This window comes from Heptranchias perlo, chromosome 16, assembly GCF_035084215.1.
Source record: "Heptranchias perlo isolate sHepPer1 chromosome 16, sHepPer1.hap1, whole genome shotgun sequence".
Classification (NCBI taxonomy): domain Eukaryota; kingdom Metazoa; phylum Chordata; class Chondrichthyes; order Hexanchiformes; family Hexanchidae; genus Heptranchias; species Heptranchias perlo.
Genome location: NC_090340.1, coordinates 54,545,672 through 54,565,424, shown reverse-complemented (window position 1 = coordinate 54,565,424; position 19,753 = coordinate 54,545,672). Strand labels below are relative to the sequence as shown.

The following is a 19,753-nucleotide window of genomic DNA, read 5'->3' as shown; positions in this document are numbered from 1 at the left end:
CTCCTTAAAACCTCCCTCTTTGACCAAACTTTTGGTCACCTACCTTAATATCTCTTTTTATGTGGCTCGGTGTCAAATTTTTTAAACGCTTCTGTGAAGCGCCTTGGGGCGTTTTACTGCATTCAAGGCACTATAAAAATGCAAGTTGTTGTTACTATTTATAGTTAAATAGCAAAATGTATGACAATTTAAAAAGCAGGGAAGTAGAGTTGGTTGGAACGTAGTAGTTTCTCTGCAGAACAGGCTGAGGACCTGGGAGATGCAAAACTGAGGCGCTACAGCACCACCACAGGATGGTATAATTACACTGTGACAAGTTTACATAGGTAGTTTCCAATATAAATATGGACCTATGGATTTATAATGGGAAAAGATGACAGAAAGTGGGCACAGATGTAAGGTTTTTAATGTATTATGTAGCTTTAGGATTAGAGCCTCATTATTGGATTAGTTAGTAAATGCATTGCTCAGTGTGGAACCAAGCCATGCAGACTAGGAAGATTCCAGGCTCGGTCCCTGGTCTGTGCTAGATCAAATAATCTCAGCCATAAATGAAATATGGCATCTTGGCTGAGGACCCAGATGGTTACCGGAACCCATTGAACCAAACCCCAGCAATAGTCAATGCCTTCAGGAGAGGGGGGCAGAACATTTGTGATAGCAGGTGGGTGGTGGGGGTTGGGTGTGGAGAGAAAGAACAATGTGCTATTAAATGAAAAGCTACTTATAGAAGTTGTCAAATGTGAAGACCTGCCAGCACCTTCCCAGGACTTCAATACTATCCTTAATGTTCTTCTGTAGTCATGGGTGCAAGAAAAGTGAGTGGTAGCCAGTTCTTTTTTATTGCATTTTTGAGTACAACTATTGATGCTGACATTCTTTTGTAGTTTTAGAGAGTCTAAGTGAGTGGAGCCAAGATATGAAACTGCACTCCATATGGTTCTTGTATGTTTAGATTGTGCGAGTACTAATACTTTGGATTTAATTCTTTTACTTGCTTTACTTATCATAAGAGTTTCACAAATACTCAGTCTGTTTGTTTTGTTCCATTCTGTCAATGCTGTTCTATAACTAGCTGCTAGGAACCATGGTTAAGAGGTGTAAGATCATGAACACTAACCCCCCAATTGTCATTCCCAGCCTCTTTGTGGCTGTTCCTCTTAGCCCCTCCCTTAGGTAGTCTAGCCGAGATGGATAACTCAGTTTGTGGGGAGTTCTGAATGCAAAGCTGTGTCCTATTACTGGCAATTCTAAATCATTAAGCTAACTTACCCGTGATATCCCCCTCCTTAAAGGGTTAAAAATTATTTGTCACTTTTGTGGGAGAATTTGGAGCCAGCTCTGATACATGCTAGGATGGTTCACTCCAGAGACTTGAGTGCAGCATTGAGCAAGTGCTGCGCTGTTGGAGGTGCCATCTTTTGGATGAGATGTTAAACTGAGGCTCCATCTGTCTTCTCAGGGGTAAAAGATCCCACAGCACTATTTGAAGAAGAGCGGGGGAGTTGTCTCCTGTGCCCTGGACAACAGTTAATCCCTCGACCCTAAAACAGATGATCTGGTCATTTATTTCATTGCTGTTTGTGGGAGCTTGCTGTGCGCAAACTGGCTGCCACGTTTCCTACATTGCAACAGTGCCTACACTTCAAAAGTACTTCATTGGCTGTTAAGTGCTTTGGGATGTGCTGAGGTCATGAAAGGCGCTATATAAATGCAAGTTCGTTCTTTCTTTATAACAAAGGTGCCCTGTACGCACACTAGTTAAATGGGCATCATCGTCCTGCTGTTTTGGGGAAAGAACCCAGAGGTTCTTTGAGTGATTTTACGCCATGTGCAAATGATGCAACCAAGTTTCTCAATGTGAATTCAATAACTGTGACACCAGCTAACAAAACATGGGCAGTAAAGTCCTGATCCAACACTACAAGCCATTTATTTAGTAACAGTAACAACAAACTATTCGTAACAAAATAAACATCCGTACCAAAATAGCTTTAAAGGAAAGTAGTCTATTGCAAAGCATAACGCTGTACTTACAATGGGAAACACTTTGGTTTAAACATGGCTGGGGTTTATTTAAATGAGAGGGGGAAGAGATAAAGGATGATATGTATATTGTCATAGTACAGAGAGGTGCAGTAAGTGAAAGAGACCAGTCATGAGAACAACATGGTAGGAAAAAGAGCCAATAACATTTTTTTTTTAAAATGAGCAAGCAACAGATGGAATAAATAAATAGTTACAGTCAGAGATGGATGGATTAAAGTTCTGGCATTAATAGGACAGGGCTGGCAAGATACTGGTGTAAGGGCATATACTTCCTCACAAGTTTTGTCATAAATTGTAGTAAGTGAGGGGCTCCATCAATCATATATGAAAGGAGTCCTCTTTTTTTTTGCACTATGATCCAGATGTTTGTATCAGTTAGAAACATAAACATTCAAATTCTCCAGAACAAAGATAGTACATCGATGCTCTGCAGTCCCATGTGTGGGACGTCAGTGCCAGATAAGCATCTTGCACCATGATAAACAGTGGAAACATTTCAAGAATTTCAGTTGTATATTGTTGGTAGGAGGACTTTAAAGGGCAGGATTATTAAAACAAACGGAGGGGATTGCAAAGAAAACATTTCACCAGCTATTTGAATTGTGAGGGAAGTTTTTCATTAAACACTTCAAAAAATATTTACTTTGTCTCTGCCTTTTATGTGGATGTTAACAGTTGGTTTTCCACACTTGTAGTTGCATTTTTTAAGTTGAGACCAATAAAGAAAAGCAATCACAAGCTGCAAAAAACAGTCTATTTTACTACAGTTTTCAATCAGTAACAAAGAAGCTGAAGAGTGACCATGTTTTCATACAGCACAGAAGAGGGCCATTCAGCCAATCATGCCTGTGCCAGCTCTTTGAAAGAGCTATCCAATTAGTTCAACTCCCCTGCTCCTTCCCCATAACATTATATAAATGCAAATTTGTTCTTTGTTTAGATTTAGTTCTGTCGTTCGAACGCAAGTTTTATTCAAAACCCAAATCTTTTCGGGAATTTTAACCTACAGTAACCAGAATCTAAGCAGGTTGGGTCTATACTCATTGGAGTTTAGAAGAATGAGAGGAGATCTTATTGAATCATATAAGATTCTGAGGGTACTTGATAAGGTAGATGCTGAGAGGATGTTACCCCTCATGGGGGAATCTAAAACTAGGGGGCACAGTCTCAGAATAAGAGGTCGTCCGTTTAAGATAGAAATGAGGAGGAATTTCTTCTCCCAGAGGGTCGTGAATCTTTGGAATTCTTTACCCCAAAAAGCTGTGGAGGCCGAGTCATTGAATACATTCAAGGCTGAGTGAGACAAATTTTTGATCAGCAAGGGAGTCAAAGGATATGGGGAAAGGGCGGGAAAGTGGAGTTGAGGTAAAAATCAGATCAGCCATGATCTCAATAATGGCGGAGCAGGCTCGAAGGGCCAAATGGCCTACTCATGCTCCTATCTCATATGGCCTTTTGGTCTTCAAATTTTGATTTTTTTTCTAAGCTGGGGGAGGATACAAATGTTTTAAATTCAATTCTCAGTACAGTGGTAAATGCTCTAATTTTTCCTGTGCTAGAGTAAAATGACTAGAGAAGCTGGGATTGTTCTCCTTAGAGCAGAGAAGCATAAGGGGAGATTTAATAGAGGTGTTCAAAATCATGAGGGATTTTGATAGGGTAAATAGGGAGAAACTGTTTTCACTGGCAGGATGGCAGGTAACCAGAGGTCACAGATTTAAGGTAATTGGCAAAAGAATCAGAGGGGAGAGGAGGAAATTTTTTTTACACAGCGAATTATTATTGTCTGGAATACACTGCCTGAAAGGGTGGTGGAAACAGATTCAATAGTAACTTTCAAAAGGGAATTGGATAAATATTTGAAGGGTATTTAAATTTACAAAAAGGGTGGTATGGAGGTAACTGGGGGGGGGGTGGTGGTGGATGGATGATATGATATGGGGCAGTTGAGTGGAGCGAACTGGGGATATAGAATTCCTTATTTAAAGGGCAATTAAATGAGTGGAGGTAACTGGGGATATAGAATTCCTTATTTAAAGGACAGTTGAGTGGAGGTAACTGGGGATATAGAATTCCTTATTTAAGGGACAGTTGAGTGGAGGTAACTGGGGATATAGAATTCCTTATTTAAAGGACAGTTGAGTGGAGGTAACTGGGGATATAGAATTCCTTATTTAAAGGACAGTTGAGTGGAGGTAACTGGGGATATAGAATTCCTTATTTAAGGGACAGTTGAGTGGAGGTAACTGGGGATATAGAATTCCTTATTTAAAGGACAGTTGAGTGGAGGTAACTGGGGATATAGAATTCCTTATTTAAAGGACAGTTGAGTGGAGGTAACTGGGGATATAGAATTCCTTATTTAAAGGACAGTTGAGTGGAGGTAACTGGGGATATAGAATTCCTTATTTAAGGGACAGTTGAGTGGAGGTAACTGGGGATATAGAATTCCTTATTTAAAGGACAGTTGAGTGGAGGTAACTGGGGATATAGAATTCCTTATTTAAGGGACAGTTGAGTGGAGGTAACTGGGGATATAGAATTCCTTATTTAAGGGACAGTTGAGTGGAGGTAACTGGGGATATAGAATTCCTTATTTAAAGGACAGTTGAGTGGAGGTAACTGGGGATATAGAATTCCTTATTTAAGATGCAGTTGATTGAAGTGTGACTGTTCTATATATTCTCTCTCTCTCTCTCTCTCTGCCCTATCCCCCGGGGTATGGCGATGTGTGAAGTTTGTTTGATGAGTGTTTGTGTTGTGTGTGTTGTGTTTGTGGGGTCTGGAAGTTTGTTGAGTAGGAGTTGCATTGTGGGAGGGTGAAGATGTTCACTCGGAGATGGCGCTGCACAGCCGGGCGGAGGGGAGAGCTCTGCAAAGTTTGGAGCAGCCTCCGACAGCAGTGAGAGCTCTCTCAGTCCGCCCTTAACCCGCAGCCGGGCGGAGGAGGGAGGGAGGGAGGGGAAGGGGAGGCGAGGGGAGGGAGGGAGGGAGGGAAGAGACACCTCCAGCCCCAACCCACCGCTCACCCTTAACGGTTGCGATCATGAGCGACAAAGAACCGGCTGCACCGATCTCCAGGAAACACCGGCTGATGGCAGCGATCGCGTCCGGGGAAGAGAGCTCGGTCCCCGGCTCGGCTCGCTTGCATTGCTTCATCTGCGGCGGGTGGATGAGCCCGGGCCGGGAGCAGAAGTTGCAGGTCCGGGGGAAGAGCCCCGATGCCGACTTGCCTTACTTCCCGTTCTTGCTGCACCAGGAGCCGGCTCCCGGAGCCCGGGAGGTGAGTGCCGAGGGCTCGGTGCTGGTGTGCTCCGTGTGCCGCTGCTTCCTGGGCGAGCAGTGGGACTCGTTCGAGGCGTCCCGGACCCCGGTGGACAAGCGCATGTACTGGCTCAAGAGACCGCACCAGTGCGACAGCCGGAGGGTCAACCAGGAGTGGAACCCGACCTACGAGCCCGAAACCAGCCTGCCCCACCAGACCAGGAGCGGGAGGGACCTGGAGCTTCCCAACTCCGACCTCTCCTCCCTGTCCGACCAGGACATCTCAGACCAGGAGCTGGACCAGGACCTGGATCAGGATCAGGATCAGGATCTGGACCACATCTCGCAGGTTCACCATCACCACCATCACCACCACCACCATCCCGTCCTAAGCACCTCCGCCCGGGCACAGCAGTTCCCCGGGCTCCCGGTCTCCCTGGCACCATCTGCCCAGGACATGCGTCTGATTCCCGGCCAGCCGGTGACCGACCACCGCCTCAAGCGCCCGCTCGCCTCCTGCCACAACGGCGAGAGGAGGAGGAGGAGGACGAGGAGCAGCAGCTGCCCCGACTCGCCCCACGGAGGCTATCCGATGAAGGTTAAGAAAGGGGCAGGCGGTGTTGGGTTGGCCGCCCCGAGGCTGTCCCCGGTTGGGGCTCCGAGCTCCTCCGATGAGACCTTCGGCCAGTTGACTCCTTTCAAGCACAGCGACAGCAGCAACCCCTGTGACTACTACACCTCCTCCTCCTCCTCCTCCTCGGAAGACGAGATCAACATCACCAGTAGTGATGAGCAAGGTGATGGCCAGAATGGGGACATCCACATCCAGGAGGTGGTAAAGGTCAACAGGCAAGCCAGGGAAGCGGGAAGTGTCATTGCAAAGACCAGGAGTGCGGCAGAACCTCAGCATCACTTGTGTTTCATCTGTGGCACGAAGTTGCTCCAGACTTCACAGCACAGAGTGCACGTCCAGAAGCAGGAGAGCACTTCCAATGAACCCTTTTTCCCCTTTCTGTGGCTTCACAATCCTCCTCCAGGGGCCCGGCCTCTGAGCCCGGAGGGCAGCACCTTGGTGTGTTCGTTCTGCCACGTGTCGTTAATGCAACAGTGGCAGGGCTTTGAGGTGGCAAACGTGCCAGTGCTGCAGCGCCTCTACGTGGTGCCCTTGAATGCTGGCGTTTTGGGCACAGTTACAAAAAACGTCGGCGAGAGAGACCTGGGAGGCGATGGGAAAACGGCTCAGCAGGGCTGCTATCTCTGTGGCGAGGATTGTGGCAGAGAGACCAAAGCTGTGGGTTCGAGGAGCCTTCGTGGTAGCGCACGGGACACTGCCATGTACTTCCCGTTCATTCGCCTCCTGCCGCGCCCTCCGAATTCCAAAGCGATGACTGAGTGCGGAGAAGTTTACTGCTGTAAGAGATGCTATGGCGTGCTGGAAGACATGTGGTCAGCTTATATAGCGTCGGAACGGGAGGAGCTGATCTCCTCAGCCCAGGCGTTCCTCAGGAGGTACCTACAAATCAACGCTGGGACCTCTTGCCCCAATTCAGTTGCGCGCCAGCCTTTGAGGACGGGGCACACGTCGGTGTGTTTGATGTGCGGCACGGAGCTGGAAGCCGGACGGGAGTTTCAGTTGAACGTCAATCCGCCCAGTCGCCACGGCGACCGCGAACCTTTCTTTCCTTTCTTGGCCGCTCGCCCACCTGCAGCCCGAACCCGGCCCACGGATTCGACGGGCTTGGCTTTTGCCTGCGTTTTGTGCTGTCACGATCTCCTCGAGCAGTGGTGGCAGGGGAAGAACTCTCAGCATCCCAGCAGTCCCTGGTCCAGACAGTACAAAGTGGACACGTTTGTCTGCTTCTTCTGCAGACAGGAGAGAAGGCGCTACCTTGGCCTGAAAGCTGTCACGATAAACAGGCTTCCCGTGTTCCTCTATGCACCTCGAGTGGCTGATGCTCTTGTGGTGGACGATGGCAAACAGTTGACAATTGGGACGTGTGAGGATTGCAGAGCAATGGTATTGGCTGGGAACTGCCTCAAACAAGGAAGCCAAACGGATTCTTTATCACCGTCCAGTAATGTGAAGGTAAACAGTTTGTTTCTTTTAGATGTGATGGCCCAGTAACTTGCATCTGATTTGTGCTGTCACTTTGGGAATAATAGTTTTTTTTTTGCTAGTTTGCAGTACAGTTATATTCACAAGGCAATGGATCTGGCATAGGTACACCGCTCTGCTGTATTTCGAGGTGTCCAAAAATAATCTGTATTTGGGACAGGCGACCTGTTCATCTCAGCTGTGTGAGACAGGTTGCGCTTTCACTATCAAAGGCATTTTAAACCTGGGCAGATGGTGCCTGCCCGAATGGGCGCATTGACTACTTGAGAACTCCGTTAGCAACAGGATTGTACCCAAATAAAACTCAAATAGAGTCAAGGATATAACCCGAGACAACAAGGTGGCTGCCATCGCACATCCGAAGCGGAGAGGCACACACTCAACCTAAAACGATGAGGACTTGTTAATCCTGAAGTAGAGCTGGAGTGGTGTGATGTTATGAGATCCTGCCTTTCGACACAGCATTCTTTGCTTTTTCGATTCATTTTTGGGGGGGGGTTGAACACGTGACACATTAGTCTTGACTTTCAGTGCATTTCTCTCGTGTTTAAGACTGAGAAAAATAATTTTTAAAAAAATCTACTTTGCAGTTAACATACATGGCAAGACATATTTTGCAAGTTGTAAAGGAGTTACTCAAAGAGTTAATCTAGAACCTCTTCCCAGCCATTGCTGCATCAAGCTGCTCATCACAAGTGAGCATACTGTTGCATTGTGAGAACTTTATCACTTTGGAGACTTTTCTACAAATTGCTTTAAATTTGATGTCATTCGCAGAATGCTCAAAAGATGAGTAACCTGTAAATATGAGACAAACTGCAAATGATATGTTTCTTACTGTTCTGTGATGAGATCTGATTTTTCCCTTATCAAAAGAAGTTTGGCAGCAGTTGTTTCCTGACTAATAGGATAGACACTATATCCGTACTGGCTCGTCATCACCTTTTTGCCCTTGCTACAATGAGCATGTGGATCCTGTTTTGTCACTTCGGAATAGCCTCGTCTAGCTCAATATTCAAGAGGCTGTGTCTTGCTGCTTGCATTGGGAGAGCAACTGTACATCATTTTGATTGAGACAGAATCACATTGCTATCTGGGATTGCAGCAAAGTGTGAAGAGTGTGAAGTTTTCACATGGGCCACACTACAGGCTTGTGTTTTTCGTCATTTGGATCTCAGTAACGTGTAATAGTGGGTGTGTGAAGTTTCTGTTGGAAATCCACTTGAACTGTGAAAAATAACCAGTGGTATAATTAAGTATAGATGTTGTCCTTCCTGATCGAAGTGTGTCTGAGAACGTTTTGAGCTGTAGGAACATTTGAGGTGAAGTATTGGTAGCTACAGGTCTGTCATGGTAGCAATCCGAGGGAATTCAGAGCTTCACACAAGAAGGGTGTTGGCACAAAGTAAGGCATATTGAGCTTCAGGGCAACTTTTGTTTTGTGTAGTGCATTAGCACCATTAAGCTAGATAAACCTGGTCACAGCGCTGCATCACGCGCGAGTGAGATTTTCACAATTCACAGTGCTGTCTTTACACAAATTGCTTCATTGCATGTAGTGCTTGGCAATCATTTGTTTGCGAAACACTTTTTCTATAAAAGCTGTGGCCCTCTAAGTTGGAAGAATGCACTTTTCTTTTTCATTAGGCATGTACCTTTAAGAAAAATCCATCAAATCCACCCCCCCCCAACTCCAGGCCAGGATGAACTTTAACCTGGAGTGCTGTGTCAGCCTAGATGCAATGAACCAGACTGTAGTTAAATGCTGCTTCTTGGAGCAATTGATCAGTGCACATAGGAGTAAACCACTGAGTTTTTGCAAAGATACTTGAACTTGCACAGTAGTGCAGCATTCTGTAAAGATTTATTCATCTTTTGTGGTGGCTTAAGGTTGGAAATGTTTGATCTGTCTCCCTACTTCCATCTCCTTTTCATCACCTGTCTCCGCCCCGCCTCAGCTCATCTGCTGCTGAAGCCCTCATCCATGCCATTGTTAGCTCTAGACTGGACTATTCCAATGCTCTCTTGGCTGGCCTCCCATCTTCTACCCTCCATAAACTTGAGCTTATCCAAAACTCTGCTGCCTGTATACTAACTCGCACCAAGAATCGTTCTCCCATCACCCCTGTGCTCGCTGACCTACATTGGCTCCCGGTCTGGGAACGCCTCAATTTTTAAAATTCTCTGCCTTGTTTTCAATCCCTCCACGGCCTCGCCCCTCCCTATCTCTGTAACCTCCTCCAGGCCTACAACCCTCCGAGATCTCGGCGCCCCTCGAGTTCTTGCTTCTTGCACATCCCCGATTTTAATCACTCCACCTTTGGTGGCCGTGCCTTGAGCTGCTTCGGCCTTAAGCTCTGGAATTCCCTCCCTAAACCCCTCCGCCTCTCTACCTCGCTCTCCATTAAGACGCTCCTTTTAAAGCCTATCACTTTGACCAAGTTTTTGGTCACCTGCCCTAATATCTCCTTATGTGGTTAGGTGTCAAATTTTGTTTGGTAATTGCTCCTGTGAAGTGCCTTGGGACATTTTACTAGGTGCTATATAAATTCAAGTTGTTGTTGCTACTGCATAACTTTGCTTGATGGTTTGTGATAGCCTCCACTGCTTTTCTGTTAGGGTTTTTATTCGAAATCCCACAAAAAAACACGCAGTGCATTGAACAAACAGTACTGGAGGGGTAATTTTTTTAAAATTTCACTCACGACTGGCTTTGCCTTTCCTCACGATGAGCTATCCATTCTGTATCTTTCCTGAAAATACAACGTTTAACAGCAAGGCACTTACTACCCTCTAGTTATACAACCAAAATAATGTATGAACAGAAATAAGATAGGGTTTACACGGAATTACAGTTTGTTTCTCCTTCTGTCCCCTGACATGGAGACTAACGCTGCGTTTTCAACTGGGTGCCCGCAGGCCTTTGTACCTTTATCCGAGTGTGGAGGCTTTTTGCCTGTCTGGGCAATGGCAGCTGAGTGCGATTCTGTTTTTCCAGCAGGCATCGCTGGAGAGCAATCGGAAGTGGAAACCCCGGAGGATTTCCCTGTCTTCCCCCGCACCTCCAATTTAGCTTCGGACCGCTGAAAACGATTGTCATGCCTCCATTGCTATCCATACTGATCTCTGCTAACTCAGCACAGAGCAGGGATTAAACCTGGGACCTTGTCCTGTATGGATCAGTGGCACAGCACTTGGTGCAGTTACACACAAGTGTGTCTGTGAATTGCTTCATTTGCAGTAACGTGCAGCATGGATGGAATGGCTGCTTTCCTGCATGTACAAAGGAAAGGGTATAAAATAATGATGGTATTTAAGTAATATCTGGAACATGTAGTTCTGGTCTGTCATTCAGGCTGCAGTGCTGAAAACTGGATTCACTACCTCGGTTTGCTGCCGAGTGGAAATGAAAATTCCAGATGTGTAGCTTTGTCGCCCACATTACTGAACCCGAGGAGTAGGGAAACAGCTGGGAACGATTATAAACAATGCATCAGTTATGCGATGATTGTCTGATTGCGGGCTTTGCTTATTTGATTATAAAAATAATACTAAGTGTGCACTGCTGCTATTTTTTTTCACTGTAGTCTGTTATAAGATTACATAACTGCACCCTCTAGTGCTTATACATTCAATTACACTCAAACAGGGGTCTCGAATGGTGTTAGCTTATATGGTGGGGAGCGGAGATTTAGGTATGTTTCAGTGCAAACATTTGAGTCAAGTATTTTTGCTGGGGAACAAAAAAAGCAATGCTGAATTTTGTACGGTTACAGAATTATAGCTGTGGTTTTTTTAAAAAAGCTTTTTCCAAGTGTAGCAAAAAGGGATCCTTTATGCCCAGTGATTTGCCACAGCTTCCTCTGTGGGAGAGGTTAGCCTTTCTTTACACCACCTACTCTCACTTCACTTGATCACCACCACCGTGCTGGTTCACTCCCTCTTCCAATTCAGGAGATTCTTGGGATATTATATTGCCACTTTTACATCGATGTGGAGACAATTTTGGATGCACATCAACGCAACTGTGTCACTGTAATTTCGGAGATTACTGACCGCACTGGAGAGCAGAGATGCCAGACTGCCTTCCAGGAGGCCGTCACAGACTGATTTAACCTAAATTAAGTTTTCGCTGCTATTCCACATCAGCTTTGCTGTCAAAGCTTCTTGATTACACTCCGTGGCATTGCAGTATTTCTTAATGGTATTTTCGTGACTTTAAACTTTTTTTTTAAAAAACTTTAAAAAAATCTACCATTAGCTAATCCCAACAGTGCTGAATGCTAGGAGTCCTGTCATAACTTCTTACTTTACCTCTGGTGTCCGACGTGGCACAGTTTTAGCACTCTCGCCTCTGAGTTAGAAAGTTGTGGGTTTAAACCCCACTCTGGAGACTTGAGTAGAAAATCTAGGCTGATGCTGCTGGAGGTACCGTCTTTTGGGTGAAATGTTCCCTCTCAAGGCGGCTGTAAAAAATCCCATGGCACTATTCAAAGAGCAGGGGAGTTCTCCCTGGTGTCCTGGCCAACATTTATCCTTCAATCAACAGCACTAAAACAGATTATCTGGTTGTTTTCTCATTGCTGTTTGTGGGACCTTGCTGTGTGCAAATGGGCTACAGTGTTTCCTACATTACAACAGTGATTACATTTCAAAAGTACTTTATTGGTTGTAAAGTGCTTTGGGACATCCTGAGATAATGAACATCTCATCCAAAGGAGGGAGTGCTGCACTGTCGGAGGTGCTGCACCCCCTCAGTATTGCACTGGAGTGTCAGTCTAGATTTTGAGCTCAAATCTCTGGTGTGGGACTTTCTGAGGTAAGAGTGCTACCAACTGAGCCATGGCTGAAATATCAGATGTATTTCCCCCCTTTTCCCTAAAAAGCACACGCACACTGTAAAATTAAATTTGAACTTACTATTCATGTCTAGGTTTTATAAAATGCCTAAATTAACTTGCCCTTAGACAGAAACATAACCCTGTATATCAATAGTCAACCAAGCCAAGTGAATCACAGCAGGACCACAGTATAGCACTGAGTGAAGTGTAACTTAGCTCCCATGTGCCAGAGATAACAAATGTGAACTCCGACACAGAGATCTATTAATTAATACCAGTTTATTTAATAATACCTACAGTGGGAAATTAGATTAAAAGATATGATGGTAGATAAGCAATGGCAAACATTTAAAGAAGTATTCATAATTCTCAATGAATATACATTCCATTGAGCAACAAAAACTCCATGGGAAAAGTGATCCATCTGTGTGGCTAACTAAAGAAGTTAAGGATAGTATTAGATTAAAAGAGGAGGCTTATAATGTTGCCAAGAAGAGTAGTAAGCCTGAGGATTGGGAGAGTTTTGGAAACCAGCAAAGGATGACCAAAAAATTGATAGAGGGAGAAAATAGAATATGAGAGTAAACTAGCAAGAAATATAAAAACAGATTGTAAGAGCTTCTACAAGGATGTAAAAAGGAAGAGAGTAGCGAAAGTAAATGTTGGTCCATTAGAGGCTGAGCCAGGAAAAATTATAATGGGGTATAAAGAAATGGCAGAGATGTGAAACAAATATTTTGTATCTGTCTTCACCGTAAAAGACACAAAAAACATATCCGAAATAGTGGGGAAACAAATGAGGGTGAGGAACTTAAAGTAATTACTATTAGTAAAGAAAAAGTATTGGAGAAATTAATGGGACTACAAGCCGACAAATCCCCTGGACCTCATGGCCTACATCCTCGGGTTCTAAAAGAGGTGGCTGCAGAGATAGTGGATACATTGGTTGTGATCTTCAAAATTCCCTAGATTCTAGAACTGTCCCAGTGGATTGGAAGGTAGCAAATGTATTCAAGAAAGGAGGGAGAGAGAAAACGGGGAACTACAGGCCAGTTAGCCTGACATCAGCCGTCGGGAAAATGTTGGAATCTATTATTAAGGACGTGGTAATGGGGCACTTACAAAATCATAATATAATTAGGCAGACTCAACGTGGTTTTGTGAAAGGGAAATCGTGTTTGACAAATCTATTAGCCTTTTTTGAGGATGTAACTAGCAGGGTAGACAAAGGGGAACCAGTGGATGTAGTATATTTGGAATTTCAAAAGGCACTCGATAAGGTGCCACACAAAAGGTTGTTACACAAGATAAGGGCTGATGGGATTGGGGTAATATATTAGCATGGATAGAGGATTAATTAACGGACAGAAAACAGAAAGTAGGAATAAACGGGTCATTTTCAGGTTGACAGGCTGTAACTAGTGGGTTGCCGCAAGGATCAGTGCTTGGGCCTCAGCTATTTACAATCTATATTAATGACTTAGAAGAAGGGATCGAGTGTAATGTATCCAAGTTTGCTGACGATACAAAGCTAGGTGGGAAAGTAAGCTGTGAGGGGACACAAAGCGTCAGCAAAGGGATATAGACAGGTTAAGTGAGTGTGCAAGAAGGTGGCAGATGGAGTATAATGTGGGGAAATGTGAGGTTATTCACTTTGGTAGGAAGAAGAGAAAAACATTTTTTTTAAATGGTGAGAAACTATTAAATGTTGGTGTTCAGGGGGATTTGGGTGTCCTTGTACACGAAACACAAAGTTAACATGCAGGTACAGCAAGCAATAAGGAAGGCAAATGATGTGTTGACCTTTATTTCAAGGGGCTTGGAATACAAGGATAAGGAAGTCTTGCTGCAATTGTACAGGGCTTTAGTGAGACCACACCTGGAGTACTTTGTACAGTTTTGGTCTCCTCACCTAAGGAAGGATATACTTGCCTTTGAGGCAGTGCAACGAAGTTGCACTAGATTGATTCCTGGGATGACGGGGTTGTTGTTCGAGGAGAGATTGAATAGGATGGGCCTATACTCTCTGGAGTTTAGAAGGATGAGAGGTGATCTCATTGAAACATAAGATTCTGAGAGGGCTAGACAGGGTAGATGCTGAGAGGCTGTTTCTCCTGGCTGGAGAATCTAGAACTAGAGGACATAGTCTCAAGATTCGGGGTTGGCCATTTAGGACTGAGATAAGGAGAAATTTCTTCACTCAGAGGGTTGTGAATCTTTGGAATTCTCTACCCCAGAGGGCTGTGGATGCTCAGTCGTTGACTATATTCGAGACTGAGATCAATAGATTTTTGGACTCTAAGGGAATCAGGGGATATGGGGATCGGGCGGGAAAGAGGAGTTGAAGCCGAAGATCAGCCATGATCTGATTGAATGGCGGAGCTGGCTTGAGGGGCTGAATGGCCTACTCCTGCTCCTATTATGTTTTTATGCAACACAATTAGAATTCTATGGTCTGGTATTAAGGATTACAGTAAAGTGATTGGATGCTTACTATTAATTCACTGAGTCTAAATCATCGTGAGCATTATCTTGTGCAGTAGGCTGGCATTGCCAGTTCCGCCGTTTTACTGTCTCTCTGCTCAGATAATAAACTGCTGGAATGATACACCTTGCAGTTTTCACTTCTGTTTGATTAAACACTTAATCTGTCCTAACCTTCAATCTTTACGCTTCCTCAATTTTGCAGACTTGCTTCCAAAGCTCTTTACAACCTCCTTGAACCTCCCGTCCTTTGTGGAAAAACTTCTGATTTGTATGGGCGTAGCACGACCTTAAATACCTTTTTATTTTTAACCAATGATATTCTACTTAAGGGAATATGACCATTTGTGACCAATTAATCATGTGGACCCTTGTTCTATGATGTCATTCAATTGGACGGACATGTAACCGAACTATAATTCATAAAATGGCTACAGCACAGAAAGAGGCCATTCAGCCCATCGAGCCCATGCCAGCTCTTTGTAAGAGCAGCCCAGTTAGTCCCATTCCCTTGCTCTTCCCCTGTAACCCTGCAATTTTTTTCCCTTCATGTATTTATCCAAATTCCTTTTTGAAAGCCAGGATTGAATCTGCTTCCACCACCCTTTCAAGCAGCCCATTTTTTTTTTCATTTGTTCATGGGATGTGGGCGTCGTTGGCAAGGCCGGCATTTATTGCCCATCCCTAATTGCCTTTGAGAAGGTGGTGGTGAGCCGCCTTCTTGAACCGTTGCAGTCCGTGTGGTGAAGGTTCTCCCACAGTGCTGTTAGGAAGGGAGTTCCAGGATTTTGACCCAGCGACGATGAAGGAACGGCGATATATTTCCAAGTCGGGATGATGTGTGACTTGGAGGGGAATGTGCAGGTGGTATTGTTCCCATGTGCCTGCTACTCTTGTCCATCTAGGTGGTAGAGGTCGCGGGTTTGGGAGGTGCTGTTGAAGAAGTCTTGGCGAGTTGCTGCAGTGCATCCTGTGGATGGTACACTGCAGCCACAGTGCGCCGGTGGTGAAGGGAGTGAATGTTTAGGGTGGTGGATGGGGTGCCAATCAAGCGGGCTGCTTTGTCCTGGATGGTGTCGAGCTTCTTGAGTGTTGTTGGAGCTGCACTCATCCAGGCAAGTGGAGAGTATTCCATCACACTCCTGACTTGTGCCTTGTAGATGGTGGAAAGGCTTTGGGGAGTCAGGAGGTGAGTCACTCGCTGCAGAATACCCAGCCTCTGACCTGCTCTTGTAGCCGCGGTATTTATATGGCTGGTCCAGTTAAGTTTCTGGTCAATGGTGATCCCCAGGATGTTGATGGTGGGGGATTCGGCGATGGTAATGCCGTTGAATGTCAAGGGGAGGTGGTTAGACTCTCTCTTGTTGGAGATGGTCATTGCCTGGCACTTGTCTGGCGCAAATGTTACTTGCCACTTTTCAGCCCAAGCCTGCTTCATTATCTGAGGGGTTGCGAATGGAACTGAAAACTGTGTGCAATCATCAGCGAACATCCCCGTTTCTGATCTTATGATGGAGGGAAGGTCATTGATGAAGCAGCTGAAGATAGTTGGGCCTAGGACACTGCCTTGAGGAACTCCTGCAGCAATGTCCTGGGGCTGAGATGATCGGCCTCCAACAACCACTACCATATTCCTTTGTGCTAGGTATGACCCCAGCCACTGGAGAGTTTTCCCCCTGATTCCCATTGATTTCAGTTTTACTCGGGCTCCATGGTGCCACAATGGGTCAAATGCTGCCTTGATGTCAAGGGCAGTCACTCTCACCTCACCTCTGGAATTCAGCTCTTTTGTCCATGTTTGGACCAAGGCTGTAATGAGGTCTGGAGCCGAGTGGTCGTGGCGGAACCCAAACTGAGCATCGGTGAGCAGGTTATTGGTGAGTAAGTGCCGCTTGATAGCACTGTCGACGACACCTTCCATCACTTTGCTGATGATCGAGAGTAGACTGATGGGGCGGTAATTGGCCGGATTGGATTTGTCCTGCTTTTTGTGGACAGGACATACCTGGGTAATTTTCCACATTGTCGGGTAGATGCCAGTGTTTTAGCTGTACTGGAACAGCTTGGCTAGAGGCGCAGCTAGTTCTGGAGCACAAGTCTTCAGTACTACAGCCGGGATGTTGTCGGGGCCCATAGCCTTTGCTGTATCCAGTGCACTTAGCCGTTTCTTGATATCACGTGGAGTGAATCGAATTGGCTGAAGACTGGCTTCTGTGATGGTGGGGATATCGGGAGGAGGCCGAGATGGATCATCCACTCGGCACTTCTGGCTGAAGATGGTTGCAAACGCTTCAGCCTTGTCTTTTGCACTCACGTGCTGGACTCCGCCATCGTTGGGGATGGGGATGTTTGCAGAGCCTTTTCCTCCCGTTAGTTGTTTAATTGTCCACCACCATTCATGACTGGATGTGGCAGGACTGAAGAGCTTTGATCTGATCCGTTGGTTGTGGAATCGCTTAGCTCTGTCTATAGCATGTTGCTTCAGCTGTTTAGCATGCATGTAGTCCTGATTTGTAGCTTCACCAGGTTGGCACCTCATTTTTAGGTGTGCCTGGTGCTGCTCCTGGCATGCTCTTCTACACTCCTCGTTGAACCAGGGTTGATCCCCTGGCTTGTTGGTAATGGTAGAGTGAGGAATATGCCGGGCCATGAGGTTACAGATTGTGGTGGAATACAATTTTGCTGCTGCTGATGGCCCATAGTGCCTCATGGATGCCCAGTTTTGAGCTGCTAGATCTGTTCTGAATCTATCCCATTTAGCACGGTGGTAGTGCCACACAACACGTTGGATGGTGTCCTCAGTGCGAAGACGGGACTTCGTCTCCACGAGGACTGTGCGGTGGTCACTCCTACCAATACTGTCATGGACAGGTGCATTTGCGACAGGTAGATTGGTGAGGACGAGGTCAAGTAAGTTTTTCCCTCGTGTTGGTTCGCTCACCACCTGCCGCAGGCCCAGTCTAGCAGCTTTGTCCTTCAGGACTCGGCCAGCTCGGTCAGTAGTGGTACTGCCCAGCCACTCTTGGTGATGGACATTGAAATCCCCCACCCAGAGTACATTCTGTGCCCTTGCTACCCTCAGTGCTTCCTCCACGTGGTATTCAACATGGAGGAGGACTGATTCATCAGCTGAGGGAGGGCAGTAGGTGGTAATCAACAGGAGGTTTTGTTGCCCATGTTTGACCTGATGCCATGAGATTTCATGGGGTCCAGAGTCAATGTTGAGGATTCCCAGGGCCACTCCCTCCTGACTGTATATCACTGTCCCGCCACCTCTGGTGGAACTGTCCTGCCGGTGGGACAGGACATACCCAGGGATGGTGATGGAAGAGTCTGGGACGTTGGCTGATAGGTATGATTCTGTGGGTATGGCTATGATCAGGCTGTTGCTTAACTAGTCTGTGGGACAGCGCTCCCAATTTTGGCACAAGTCCCCAGATGTTAGTGAGGAGGACTTTGCAGGGTCGACTGGGCTTGGTTTGCCTTTGTCGTGTCCGGTGCCTAGTGGTCCGGATGGTTTTATTCTTATTGTGACTTTTCGTCGCGAGATTTTACAACTGAGTGGCTTGCTAGGCCATTTCAGCAGGGCAATTAAGAATCAACCACATTGCTGTGGGTCTGGAGTTACATATAGGCCAGACCGGGTAAGGACGGCAGGTTTCCTTCGCTAAAGGGCATTAGTGAACCAGATGGGTTTTTACGACAATCCGGTAGTTTCATGGCCACCATTACTGATACTAGTATTTTAATTCCAGATTTTTATTTAATTAATTGAATTTAAATTCACCAGCTGCCATGGTAGGATTTGAACTCATAACTCCAGATTTTTAGTCCAGGCCTCTGGATTACCAGTCGAGTAACATAACCACTATGCTACTGTACCTTCCAAACAAGTGTTGCCTGGAGAGTATTTTGAGCTGTACAATATTAGGGTGAAATATAGTTGGTTACAGGTCTGTCACTAGTGGTGGGAGCAATTTGAGGTGATGAAGTAAGAAATATATCACAATACTAAAGTGTAATGGATTCAATGCGATTGTGATTGTTGCTATAGTGCATTGATACTACTTCACAAAATAAGCCTGGTGATAACATCAAGATAACGAACGGTACAATTACCCTGGGCTTTATATATCATGGTGCGTTTGTAATTGTGCGTCCTGACAGAAGCATCTTTTGTTTCCATATATCTTGTTAGTTTTGTACCGAGAGAATATCCATGACTAGGAGTGTGTGTCTAGGCTGCAGCATATGTCAGATTATGTACTTATAACTTCAATAGAAATGTTTGAAACACTCTTTCAAACTCTTCAGTGTCAGCCTTGGCTGACTGGTGCCACTCTTGCTGCCGAGTCAGAAGGTTGTGGGTTCAAGTGACTGGTGATGGACAATTAAAAAACTAACGGGAGGAGGAGGCTCTGCAAACATCCCCATTCTCAACGATGGCGGAGTCCAGCACGTGAGTGCAAAAGACAAGGCTGAAGCGTTTGCAACCATCTTCAGCTAGAAGTGCCGAGTGGATGATCCATCTCAACCTCCTCCCGATATCCCCACCATCACAGAAGCCAGTCTTCAGCCAATTCGATTCACTCCACGTGATATCAAGAAACGGCTGAGTGCACTGGATACAGCAAAGGCTATGGGCCCCGACAACATCCCGGCTGTAGTGATGAAGTCTTGTGCTCCAGAACTAGCTGCGCCTCTAGCCAAGCTGTTCCAGTACAGCTACAACACTGGCATCTACCCGACAATGTGGAAAATTGCCCAGGTATGTCCCGTCCACAAAAAGCAGGACAAATCCAATCCGGCCAATTACCACCCCATCAGTCTACTCTCAATCATCAGCAAAGTGATGGAAGGTGTCGTCGACAGTGCTATCAAGTGGCACTTACTCACCAATAACCTGCTCACCGATGCTCAGTTTGGGTTCCGCCAGGACCACTCTGCTCCAGACCTCATTACAGCCTTGGTCCAAACATGGACAAAAGAGCTGAATTTC

The 19,753-nt window shown here is 45.7% G+C and overlaps 1 protein-coding gene across 3 annotated transcripts in view; it reads left to right on the top strand.

Moving 5' to 3' along the window:
* The first annotated feature begins 5,051 nt into the window (after positions 1-5,051).
* The window catches only part of gse1b (Gse1 coiled-coil protein b), a 544,566-nt gene continuing 529,864 nt past the window's right edge, over positions 5,052-19,753 (top strand). For all 3 annotated transcript variants that reach the window (XM_067998135.1, XM_067998134.1, XM_067998133.1), the window contains exon 1: positions 5,052-7,399. In XM_067998135.1, the coding sequence (XP_067854236.1) occupies positions 5,096-7,399 (2,304 nt within the window). In that variant the 5' untranslated portion in view covers positions 5,052-5,095. The remainder of the gene's footprint in view (positions 7,400-19,753) is intronic.